Source organism: Babylonia areolata, chromosome 23 (genome assembly GCF_041734735.1).
Source record: "Babylonia areolata isolate BAREFJ2019XMU chromosome 23, ASM4173473v1, whole genome shotgun sequence".
NCBI lineage: Eukaryota > Metazoa > Mollusca > Gastropoda > Neogastropoda > Buccinidae > Babylonia > Babylonia areolata.
In genome coordinates this window covers 1,547,395-1,560,851 of record NC_134898.1, presented here as the reverse complement: position 1 = coordinate 1,560,851, position 13,457 = coordinate 1,547,395, and the positions used below count along the sequence as shown (strand labels likewise).

Genomic DNA, 13,457 nt, shown 5'->3' with positions numbered 1-13,457 from the left:
ACACACAGTCAACGTTCTCTCACTGTCCCCTACACACATCACATCTTTCCACAGGACACACAGTCAACGTTCTCTCACTGTCCCACACACACATCACATCTTTCCACAGGACACACAGTCAACGTTCTCTCACTGTCCCACACACACATCACATCTTTCCACAGGACACACAGTCAACGTTCTCTCACTGTCCCTCCACACATCACATCTTTCCACAGGACACACAGTCAACGTTCTCTCACTGTCCCCTCCACACATCACATCTTTCCACAGGACACACAGTCAACGTTCTCTCACTGTCCCCTCCACACATCACATCTTTCCACAGGACACACAGTCAACGTTCTCTCACTGTCCCACACACACATCACATCTTTCCACAGGACACACAGTCAACGTTCTCTCACTGTCCCACACACACATCACATCTTTCCACAGGACACACAGTCAACGTTCTCTCACTGTCCCCTCCACACATCACATCTTTCCACAGGACACACAGTCAACGTTCTCTCACTGTCCCCTCACACATCACATCTTTCCACAGGACACACAGTCAACGTTCTCTCACTGTCCCCTCCACACATCACATCTTTCCACAGGACACACAGTCAACGTTCTCTCACTGTCCCACACACACATCACATCTTTCCACAGGACACACAGTCAACGTTCTCTCACTGTCCCCTCCACACATCACATCTTTCCACAGGACACACAGTCAACGTTCTCTCACTGTCCCCACACACACATCACATCTTTCCACAGGACACACAGTCAACGTTCTCTCACTGTCCCACACACACATCACATCTTTCCACAGGACACACAGTCAACGTTCTCTCACTGTCCCACACACACATCACATCTTTCCACAGGACACACAGTCAACGTTCTCTCACTGTCCCCTCCACACATCACATCTTTCCACAGGACACACAGTCAACGTTCTCTCACTGTCCCACACACACATCACATCTTTCCACAGGACACACAGTCAACGTTCTCTCACTGTCCCCTCCACACATCACATCTTTCCACAGGACACACAGTCAACGTTCTCTCACTGTCCCACACACATCACATCTTTCACAGGACACACAGTCAACGTTCTCTCACTGTCCCCACCACACATCACATCTTTCCACAGGACACACAGTCAACGTTCTCTCACTGTCCCCACACACATCACATCTTTCCACAGGACACACAGTCAACGTTCTCTCACTGTCCCACACACACATCACATCTTTCCACAGGACACACAGTCAACGTTCTCTCACTGTCCCACACACACATCACATCTTTCCACAGGACACACAGTCAACGTTCTCTCACTGTCCCCTCCACACATCACATCTTTCCACAGGACACACAGTCAACGTTCTCTCACTGTCCCCTCCACACATCACATCTTTCCACAGGACACACAGTCAACGTTCTCTCACTGTCCCACACACATCACATCTTTCCACAGGACACACAGTCAACGTTCTCTCACTGTCCCCTACACACATCACATCTTTCCACAGGACACACAGTCAACGTTCTCTCACTGTCCCACACACACATCACATCTTTCCACAGGACACACAGTCAACGTTCTCTCACTGTCCCCTCCACACATCACATCTTTCCACAGGACACACAGTCAACGTTCTCTCACTGTCCCCTCCACACATCACATCTTTCCACAGGACACACAGTCAACGTTCTCTCACTGTCCCACACACACATCACATCTTTCCACAGGACACACAGTCAACGTTCTCTCACTGTCCCCTCCACACATCACATCTTTCTACAGGACACACAGTCAACGTTCTCTCACTGTCCCCTCCACACATCACATCTTTCCACAGGACACACAGTCAACGTTCTCTCACTGTCCCACACACACATCACATCTTTCCACAGGACACACAGTCAACGTTCTCTCACTGTCCCCTCCACACATCACATCTTTCCACAGGACACACAGTCAACGTTCTCTCACTGTCCCACACACACATCACATCTTTCCACAGGACACACAGTCAACGTTCTCTCACTGTCCCACACACACATCACATCTTTCCACAGGACACACAGTCAACGTTCTCTCACTGTCCCACACACACATCACATCTTTCCACAGGACACACAGTCAACGTTCTCTCACTGTCCCCTCCACACATCACATCTTTCCACAGGACACACAGTCAACGTTCTCTCACTGTCCCCTACACACATCACATCTTTCCACAGGACACACAGTCAACGTTCTCTCACTGTCCCCTCCACACATCACATCTTTCCACAGGACACACAGTCAACGTTCTCTCACTGTCCCACACACACATCACATCTTTCCACAGGACACACAGTCAACGTTCTCTCACTGTCCCACACACACATCACATCTTTCCACAGGACACACAGTCAACGTTCTCTCACTGTCCCACACACACATCACATCTTTCCACAGGACACACAGTCAACGTTCTCTCACTGTCCCCTCCACACATCACATCTTTCCACAGGACACACAGTCAACGTTCTCTCACTGTCCCCACACACACATCACATCTTTCCACAGGACACACAGTCAACGTTCTCTCACTGTCCCCACCACACATCACATCTTTCCACAGGACACACAGTCAACGTTCTCTCACTGTCCCACACACACATCACATCTTTCCACAGGACACACAGTCAACGTTCTCTCACTGTCCCCTCCACACATCACATCTTTCCACAGGACACACAGTCAACGTTCTCTCACTGTCCCCTCACACATCACATCTTTCCACAGGACACACAGTCAACGTTCTCTCACTGTCCCACACACACATCACATCTTTCCACAGGACACACAGTCAACGTTCTCTCACTGTCCCACACACACATCACATCTTTCCACAGGACACACAGTCAACGTTCTCTCACTGTCCCACACACACATCACATCTTTCCACAGGACACACAGTCAACGTTCTCTCACTGTCCCCTCCACACATCACATCTTTCCACAGGACACACAGTCAACGTTCTCTCACTGTCCCACACACACATCACATCTTTCCACAGGACACACAGTCAACGTTCTCTCACTGTCCCACACACACATCACATCTTTCCACAGGACACACAGTCAACGTTCTCTCACTGTCCCACACACACATCACATCTTTCCACAGGACACACAGTCAACGTTCTCTCACTGTCCCACACACACATCACATCTTTCCACAGGACACACAGTCAACGTTCTCTCACTGTCCCACACACACATCACATCTTTCCACAGGACACACAGTCAACGTTCTCTCACTGTCCCACACACACATCACATCTTTCCACAGGACACACAGTCAACGTTCTCTCACTGTCCCCTCCACACATCACATCTTTCCACAGGACACACAGTCAACGTTCTCTCACTGTCCCTCCACACATCACATCTTTCCACAGGACACACAGTCAACGTTCTCTCACTGTCCCACACACACATCACATCTTTCCACAGGACACACAGTCAACGTTCTCTCACTGTCCCACACACACATCACATCTTTCCACAGGACACACAGTCAACGTTCTCTCACTGTCCCACACACACATCACATCTTTCCACAGGACACACAGTCAACGTTCTCTCACTGTCCCACACACACATCACATCTTTCCACAGGACACACAGTCAACGTTCTCTCACTGTCCCACACACACATCACATCTTTCCACAGGACACACAGTCAACGTTCTCTCACTGTCCCACACACACATCACATCTTTCCACAGGACACACAGTCAACGTTCTCTCACTGTCCCACACACACATCACATCTTTCCACAGGACACACAGTCAACGTTCTCTCACTGTCCCCACACACATCACATCTTTCCACAGGACACACAGTCAACGTTCTCTCACTGTCCCACACACACATCACATCTTTCCACAGGACACACAGTCAACGTTCTCTCACTGTCCCCACACACACATCACATCTTTCCACAGGACACACAGTCAACGTTCTCTCACTGTCCCCACACACATCACATCTTTCCACAGGACACACAGTCAACGTTCTCTCACTGTCCCACACACACATCACATCTTTCCACAGGACACACAGTCAACGTTCTCTCACTGTCCCCACACACATCACATCTTTCCACAGGACACACAGTCAACGTTCTCTCACTGTCCCCACACACACATCACATCTTTCCACAGGACACACAGTCAACGTTCTCTCACTGTCCCACACACACATCACATCTTTCCACAGGACACACAGTCAACGTTCTCTCACTGTCCCACACACACATCACATCTTTCCACAGGACACACAGTCAACGTTCTCTCACTGTCCCCTCCACACATCACATCTTTCCACAGGACACACAGTCAACGTTCTCTCACTGTCCCACACACACATCACATCTTTCCACAGGACACACAGTCAACGTTCTCTCACTGTCCCCACACACACATCACATCTTTCCACAGGACACACAGTCAACGTTCTCTCACTGTCCCCTACACACATCACATCTTTCCACAGGACACACAGTCAACGTTCTCTCACTGTCCCACACACACATCACATCTTTCCACAGGACACACAGTCAACGTTCTCTCACTGTCCCACACACACATCACATCTTTCCACAGGACACACAGTCAACGTTCTCTCACTGTCCCACACACACATCACATCTTTCCACAGGACACACAGTCAACGTTCTCTCACTGTCCCACACACACATCACATCTTTCCACAGGACACACAGTCAACGTTCTCTCACTGTCCCACACACACATCACATCTTTCCACAGGACACACAGTCAACGTTCTCTCACTGTCCCACACACACATCACATCTTTCCACAGGACACACAGTCAACGTTCTCTCACTGTCCCACACACACATCACATCTTTCCACAGGACACACAGTCAACGTTCTCTCACTGTCCCACACACACATCACATCTTTCCACAGGACACACAGTCAACGTTCTCTCACTGTCCCCTCCACACATCACATCTTTCCACAGGACACACAGTCAACGTTCTCTCACTGTCCCACACACACATCACATCTTTCCACAGGACACACAGTCAACGTTCTCTCACTGTCCCACACACACATCACATCTTTCCACAGGACACACAGTCAACGTTCTCTCACTGTCCCCACCACACATCACATCTTTCCACAGGACACACAGTCAACGTTCTCTCACTGTCCCCTCCACACATCACATCTTTCCACAGGACACACAGTCAACGTTCTCTCACTGTCCCCTACACACATCACATCTTTCCACAGGACACACAGTCAACGTTCTCTCACTGTCCCACACACACATCACATCTTTCCACAGGACACACAGTCAACGTTCTCTCACTGTCCCACACACACATCACATCTTTCCACAGGACACACAGTCAACGTTCTCTCACTGTCCCACACACACATCACATCTTTCCACAGGACACACAGTCAACGTTCTCTCACTGTCCCCTCACACACATCACATCTTTCCACAGGACACACAGTCAACGTTCTCTCACTGTCCCACACACACATCACATCTTTCCACAGGACACACAGTCAACGTTCTCTCACTGTCCCACACACACATCACATCTTTCCACAGGACACACAGTCAACGTTCTCTCACTGTCCCCTCCACACATCACATCTTTCCACAGGACACACAGTCAACGTTCTCTCACTGTCCCCTCCACACATCACATCTTTCCACAGGACACACAGTCAACGTTCTCTCACTGTCCCACACACACATCACATCTTTCCACAGGACACACAGTCAACGTTCTCTCACTGTCCCACACACACATCACATCTTTCCACAGGACACACAGTCAACGTTCTCTCACTGTCCCACACACACATCACATCTTTCCACAGGACACACAGTCAACGTTCTCTCACTGTCCCCTCCACACATCACATCTTTCCACAGGACACACAGTCAACGTTCTCTCACTGTCCCCTCCACACATCACATCTTTCCACAGGACACACAGTCAACGTTCTCTCACTGTCCCACACACACATCACATCTTTCCACAGGACACACAGTCAACGTTCTCTCACTGTCCCCACACACACATCACATCTTTCCACAGGACACACAGTCAACGTTCTCTCACTGTCCCACACACACATCACATCTTTCCACAGGACACACAGTCAACGTTCTCTCACTGTCCCCTCCACACATCACATCTTTCCACAGGACACACAGTCAACGTTCTCTCACTGTCCCCTCCACACATCACATCTTTCCACAGGACACACAGTCAACGTTCTCTCACTGTCCCCTCCACACATCACATCTTTCCACAGGACACACAGTCAACGTTCTCTCACTGTCCCCACACACATCACATCTTTCCACAGGACACACAGTCAACGTTCTCTCACTGTCCCACACACATCACATCTTTCCACAGGACACACAGTCAACGTTCTCTCACTGTCCCACACACACATCACATCTTTCCACAGGACACACAGTCAACGTTCTCTCACTGTCCCACACACACATCACATCTTTCCACAGGACACACAGTCAACGTTCTCTCACTGTCCCACACACATCACATCTTTCCACAGGACACACAGTCAACGTTCTCTCACTGTCCCACACACACATCACATCTTTCCACAGGACACACAGTCAACGTTCTCTCACTGTCCCACACACACATCACATCTTTCCACAGGACACACAGTCAACGTTCTCTCACTGTCCCACACACACATCACATCTTTCCACAGGACACACAGTCAACGTTCTCTCACTGTCCCCTCCACACATCACATCTTTCCACAGGACACACAGTCAACGTTCTCTCACTGTCCCACACACACATCACATCTTTCCACAGGACACACAGTCAACGTTCTCTCACTGTCCCCTCCACACATCACATCTTTCCACAGGACACACAGTCAACGTTCTCTCACTGTCCCCTCACACATCACATCTTTCCACAGGACACACAGTCAACGTTCTGTCACTGTCCCACACACACATCACATCTTTCCACAGGACACACAGTCAACGTTCTCTCACTGTCCCCTCCACACATCACATCTTTCCACAGGACACACAGTCAACGTTCTGTCACTGTCCCACACACACATCACATCTTTCCACAGGACACACAGTCAACGTTCTCTCACTGTCCCCTCCACACATCACATCTTTCCACAGGACACACAGTCAACGTTCTCTCACTGTCCCCTCCACACATCACATCTTTCCACAGGACACACAGTCAACGTTCTGTCACTGTCCCACACACACATCACATCTTTCCACAGGACACACAGTCAACGTTCTCTCACTGTCCCACACACACATCACATCTTTCCACAGGACACACAGTCAACGTTCTGTCACTGTCCCACACACACATCACATCTTTCCACAGGACACACAGTCAACGTTCTCTCACTGTCCCTCCACACATCACATCTTTCCACAGGACACACAGTCAACGTTCTCTCACTGTCCCACACACACATCACATCTTTCCACAGGACACACAGTCAACGTTCTCTCACTGTCCCCTCCACACATCACATCTTTCCACAGGACACACAGTCAACGTTCTCTCACTGTCCCCTCCACACATCACATCTTTCCACAGGACACACAGTCAACGTTCTTTCACTGTCCCACACACACATCACATCTTTCCACAGGACACACAGTCAACGTTCTCTCACTGTCCCACACACACATCACATCTCTCTGACCTGCCCGGTGGACCGTTCATGGTGAACGATTCAGAGGACCTGAAACCAAAAAGAAGAAGACATTGTTACCGCCTTGTTGGATCCAGTTATACCTCAAGCACTTTTCTTAATGATTGCCCTACCCTTTCTCTCTCTGTGTCTCACACCACAAACACACATCCACACCCCCCCCCCCCCCACCCTACCCATCCCCTCCACACACACACACCACACACACACATGCACCCAAACCTACAAACACTAAGCGCATTTAACAGTACATGTGGCATGAGCAAGGTACTATTTTTATCAAGCGTAACATCAGTCTTCACACACACATACACCTTTCACCTCCTCACCCCACCTCCATCCTCACACAAAGCATGCACACATTCAAATACACACACAAAGCATGCACACATCCAAATACCCACACAAAGCATGCACACATCCAAATACACACACAAAGCATGCACACATCCAAATACACACACAAAGCATGCACACATCCAAATACACACACAAAGCATGCACACATCCAAATACACACACAAAGCATGCACACATCCAAATACACACACAAAGCATGCACACATCCAAATACACACACAAAGCATGCACAAAGACAGCTTAGGAGGGAGAAGTCTATTTTAAAATACTGAATGCTTGAAGCTGAACAATTGTCCTGACAACCATGTATTAAAAAATCATCAATTAAAGTGCAGAAGACATGCATCCCGTATTACACCTGAACGTCTGCAGGAAAAAAAAAGAGAATTTATACAGGACCCAGTACGCCAGATACATGGACATCAAGTGAGAAGACATGTGGACATCTCCTTTGAAACAACAGTATCAACACAAACTTTCAGTCAACCCAAACAGCCACACAGATACACACACACACACACACACACAGAGACCCCTGAACTTCCAACAGGGCCCTTTTCTATACTCGCTCAGATTAAGGATTAACAGAACTGATCAAACAACCACACCCATACCTGATACCATCAGTCAAATCGGCACAAGAGCCACCCAGTTTTTTCAGGACCAGGTGCAAGCAAGCAATCAAATGCACTGCTTAAAAATATTCCCTTCTGAGTTTAGTGGCATTACCGCCCTTACCCCTTCTCCCTGTCTCTGTCTGCCCTCTTCCCAATTCTTCTCAAAAAGGGATAATTTCTCTTTCTTTTTTTTTTAAATATGATTTTATAAACAGACCTTCTCATACCACCAAGACTTACATCCACTGCAAAAAGCCCACCACTTCAAACTGACAGTGTACAAGAACCACCACCACAACACTGACACCACCACCACTCCAGATTCTCTGACAATGACGATGACAGAAACTATCCAACAGTTTTATGGACTGACTGGCCAGTGGGGACCCAGCACTAAATTGGCACTGTACCTGATTGGAAACAACAACAACAACAGAAAAAACCCCAAACAGAAAGACCACCACCATAAAACATGTAACAAAGGCCAGAGAAAATATCTGACAGCTTTGTTGACCTTGCTTCTGGGGCTTTCTGTCACTGACACACAGCTACAATGGCAAGAGCCTCCCCCCCCCTCCCCCAGCACATGTGATCAGAAGGAAGGGGTGTGTGTGTGGGGGGGGGGGGGGGGGGGGTCAGACAGATCTGAAGGGAGTTGAGGTGAGAACCACAGTAACTGTCAGTGTGTCACCACTTCCATACACTCCGTGCTGTGTGCCCCCTGAAGCTTGCCTGTCAACCCTTACCCAGCTAGCTGACTGACCTCAACCAACCAACCTCTCTGGCAGAAATTTACTATCAAGTGAAATTTGTCGTGGACATCTTTCTTGTTAATGGTTCTGTGTTCTTGTGTTCTTTGATGAAACCCTACCCCCCACATCCCTCTTTTTTTTTCTCTCTCTCTTTCTTTTATACCCCAGGGCTGGGTGGAAAAAAGCATATGTTTTGCTTATCTCATTACCCTGGTAAAATAAAATTTGGTTTCGTTTTGTTTTGTTTACTCTGAAGCAGATTGAAGCAAAGCCTTTGAACTTTTTTTGTGTGTGCATTGATGTAGGAGACGTGTGGCGGAGTTGTGCAGTGCAGTGTGGTATGGTGTGGTGTGGTGTGATGTGGTGTGGTATGGTGAGGTGTAGTGTAGCATGGTGTGGTGTTGTGTGGAACAGTGTTGTATGGTGTGGTGTGGTGTTGTGTGGAACAGTGATGTATGGTGTGGTGTGGTGTTGTGTGGTATGGTGTGGTTGCATGATGTGGTGTGGTGTGTGGTATAGTGTGGTTGCATGATGTGGTATGGAGTGGTGTTATGTGGAACAGTGTTGTGTGGTATGGTGTGGTGTGTGGTATGGTGTGGTGTGTGGTACAGTGTGGTTGCATGATGTGGTATGGAGTGGTGTTGTGTGGAACAGTGTCGTGTGGTATGGTGTGGTGTTGTGTGGTATGGTGTGGTGTGTGGTATAGTGTGGTTGCATGGTGTGGTGTGTGGTACAGTGTGGTTGCATGATGTGGTATGGTGTGGTGTGGTGTGGAACAGTGGTGTGTGGTATGGTGTGGTGGTGTGTGGTATGGTGTGGTTGCATGATGTGGTATGGTGCGGTGTGTGGTATGGTGTGGTATCATGATGTGGTGTGGTGTGTGGTATGGTGTGGTATCATGTGGTGTGGTGTGGTGTGATGTGATGTGGTGAGCCATGGAAAGAAAAAGGAAATGTGGCATTATGTGGTTTGTGTGTATTCAAGCAAGTGTGTGTGTGTGTGTGTGTGTGTGTGTGTGTGTGTGTGTGTGTGTGTGCACGTGTGTGCATGTAACTATGTGTGTGTGTGTGTGTGTGTGTGTGTGTGTGTGTGTGTGTGTGTGTGTGTCTGTGTGTGCGAGCAGATGTTGACAGGCAACTCCGTGGGATTCAACTGATCAGCTTCTGTTTGCCATGCCAGAAGAAGCACAGTGTGTTGAGGACTTGTCGGACACCATGCTGACAGTGGCTAATTAGTGTGAGACCTGTCATCAGCTCAGCGCTGGGCGGGCTTTGTGGCTTGGTCTGTGGTCACTGTGCTTGTGACGGTAATCACGGGGAACACGGCCGCACAGTCAGTCACCACTGCTGTTTAGCCAGGCCGCTGTGCTCGCTTCTTTAACAACATCAATAATGATAACAATATGAACAAGAGAGGCAAGGCCTTCAAGACTCACTTGTGGCAAATTAAATCCCCTAGCATTAATTACAGAGTAATTTCCCCTTTTTACCTCTGCACCAAAACCTTTGCAAAATAAATAAAACTTCCATGCTTAGCAAAAGAAGTTCCTGTTTGAACAAAAAAATGATAATAATGACTCCTCTTGTTGTTGAGTCAGAATAAGAGGTCAAAGTGCCAAGTTTAGAGAATACAAAAAATATAAATATAACAGTAAATGCAGTTTGCATATAATTAGGCTTCTTTTTTATTTTTTTGTGTCCATCCCAGAGGTGCAATATTGTTTTAAACAAATTGACTGGAAAGAACTGAATTTTTCCTATTTTTATGCCTAATTTGGTGTCAACTGACAAAGTATTTGCAGAGAAAATGTCAATGTTAAAGTTTACCACACACACACACACACACACAGACAACCGAACACCGGGTTAAAACATAGACTCACTTTGTTTACAAAAGTGAGTCAAAAAACGACAATAACAGAGATAACAACAAAACAACAACAACAAACAAACTATGTTAGTATTAGTATTATCATGAATATTTTCATTGTTGTTGTCAGTGGTAGTTGCGGTAATAGTAGTTTGGTTGTGTTTTTTTTGTTTTTTGTTGTTGTTGTTTTTCTTGTTTAGTTTAGTTTTTCTTGCACTTCCACCTTCTTTTCATTGTCAAATAATGTGTGTATTTTCGCCATTGCGTTAGTGTATTGCTTGTTACATATGAACGAGCACGATATAAGCTCATGCTTGTTGTTGCTCAAGTCTTCTTAATTGAACGCTGTATTGCACCTTGTTTCTTGATATTAAAAAATGTTTAAACCAACAAACAAACACACAAAAAACCGAACCCCCCCAAAAAAAAAACAAAACCCAACAACAAACAAACAAAACCAAACCAAAAAACAAAAACAAAAAAAACGAAAACGATAGAGAATGACGAATTATTTCTATTTCACACATATCAACAGTTAACAAGTGACAAAACTTCTCACTTGAAATCAATCTTGTGTCAGTTCCTTCAGATCAGGTGTGTGTGTGTGTGTGTGTGTGTGTGTGTTCTTCAGTTTGATGTATACTATATATATATATACTTGGAGTGATGTAAAAAAAAAAAAAAAAAAATTAAAAATTAAAAAAGATGAAGCCAAAAACCCCCACACAAAAACCCGGCCCTGACCCTGAAGCGGTCTTGATATACATACCCCTGCTCTTTTAAACAGAGAGAGAGAGAGGCAGACAGAACAGAGACAGAGAAAGAGAGACGGACAGAGAGACAGAGACAGAGAGAGATATAGAGAGACAAAGAGAAAGACAGAGAGAGATTGAGACAGAGAGTGACAGAGAGAGAGAGAGAGAGGCAGACAGAACAGAGACAGAGAAAGAGAGACGGACAGAGAAAGAAAGACGGGGAGACGGAGAAAGAGAAGCAGAGACAGAGAGACACACAGAGACAGAGATAGAGACAGAGAGACACATAGAGACAGAGATAGAGACAGAGAGACACACAGAGACAGAGATAGAGAAAGAGAGACACATAGAGACAGAGATAGAGACAGAGAGACACACAGAGACAGAGATAGAGACAGAGAGACACATAGAGACAGAGACAGAGAGACACACAGAGACAGAGATAGAGAAAGAGAAATGTAAACCAATATCAGTCTTAGCTCCGGTTCTTTTTTTCTTCTTCTTCTTTCTTTTCTTTTCTGGATATATTGAATCGTTACAGCAAACTTCACAAAGATCAACTAAAACACTCGACCCAATGAGATACAACACAACCTTTGATCCTTCCTTCTGTGATGAGAATTTCTCATCTCTGGCACCAAGCCACTTCAAGTACACACACAGCATGCACCTTGATCGACATCTATTGCCAACCTCCGCCCCCACCCCACCCCACCCCCTCAAAAAAAAATAAAATAAAAAAAAAAATCTAGCTGCCGAAAACTTGCAATTTGTATTGTATCGTTCTGTGCTGTGCTGTGCTGTGCTGTGCTGTGCTGTGCTGTGCTGTATTGTACTGAATTGCACTGTACTTTATATTGTGTGTGTTATTCTGAACTATATAGTGTGTGCAGGGCAGTGCAGCCAGTGTAGTGTAGTGTAGTGTAGTGTAGTGTAGTGTAGTGTAGTATAGTGTTGTACTTATAGAGTGGAGTGGAGTGTAGTCTAGTGCAGTCTTGTGTTGTGGAGTGCAGTGCAGTGCAGTTCAGCCGATGTAGTGTAGTGTAGCGTAGTGTAGTGTAGTGTAGTATACGACTTGAAATATTCCCACAATAGATTTGTGTGTGTGTGAATTTCAGACTGGTATCCAGGGAAAGGGAGAGAGAGAGTATAACCAAAGTCCGACAGTCCAGCACCACACTTTTTTTTTCTCTCTCTCTCTCTCTTTGGAAGTATATTTTTTTCTACAGAATTTCCCACAAACAGAACTTTGTGCCAGTGACAACCCTTTTGTAGTCGGTTCTTCTTTTTTTTTCTTTTT

The 13,457-nt window shown here is 46.7% G+C and overlaps 1 protein-coding gene across 5 annotated transcripts in view; it reads right to left on the bottom strand.

The window, feature by feature from the left end:
* LOC143297871 (tubby-related protein 3-like) overlaps positions 1-13,457 on the bottom strand; it is a 144,285-nt gene that overhangs the window by 50,965 nt on the left and 79,863 nt on the right. For all 5 annotated transcript variants that reach the window (XM_076610399.1, XM_076610398.1, XM_076610402.1 and 2 more), the window contains one exon: positions 7,796-7,834. In XM_076610399.1, the coding sequence (XP_076466514.1) occupies positions 7,796-7,834 (39 nt within the window). The remainder of the gene's footprint in view (positions 1-7,795; positions 7,835-13,457) is intronic.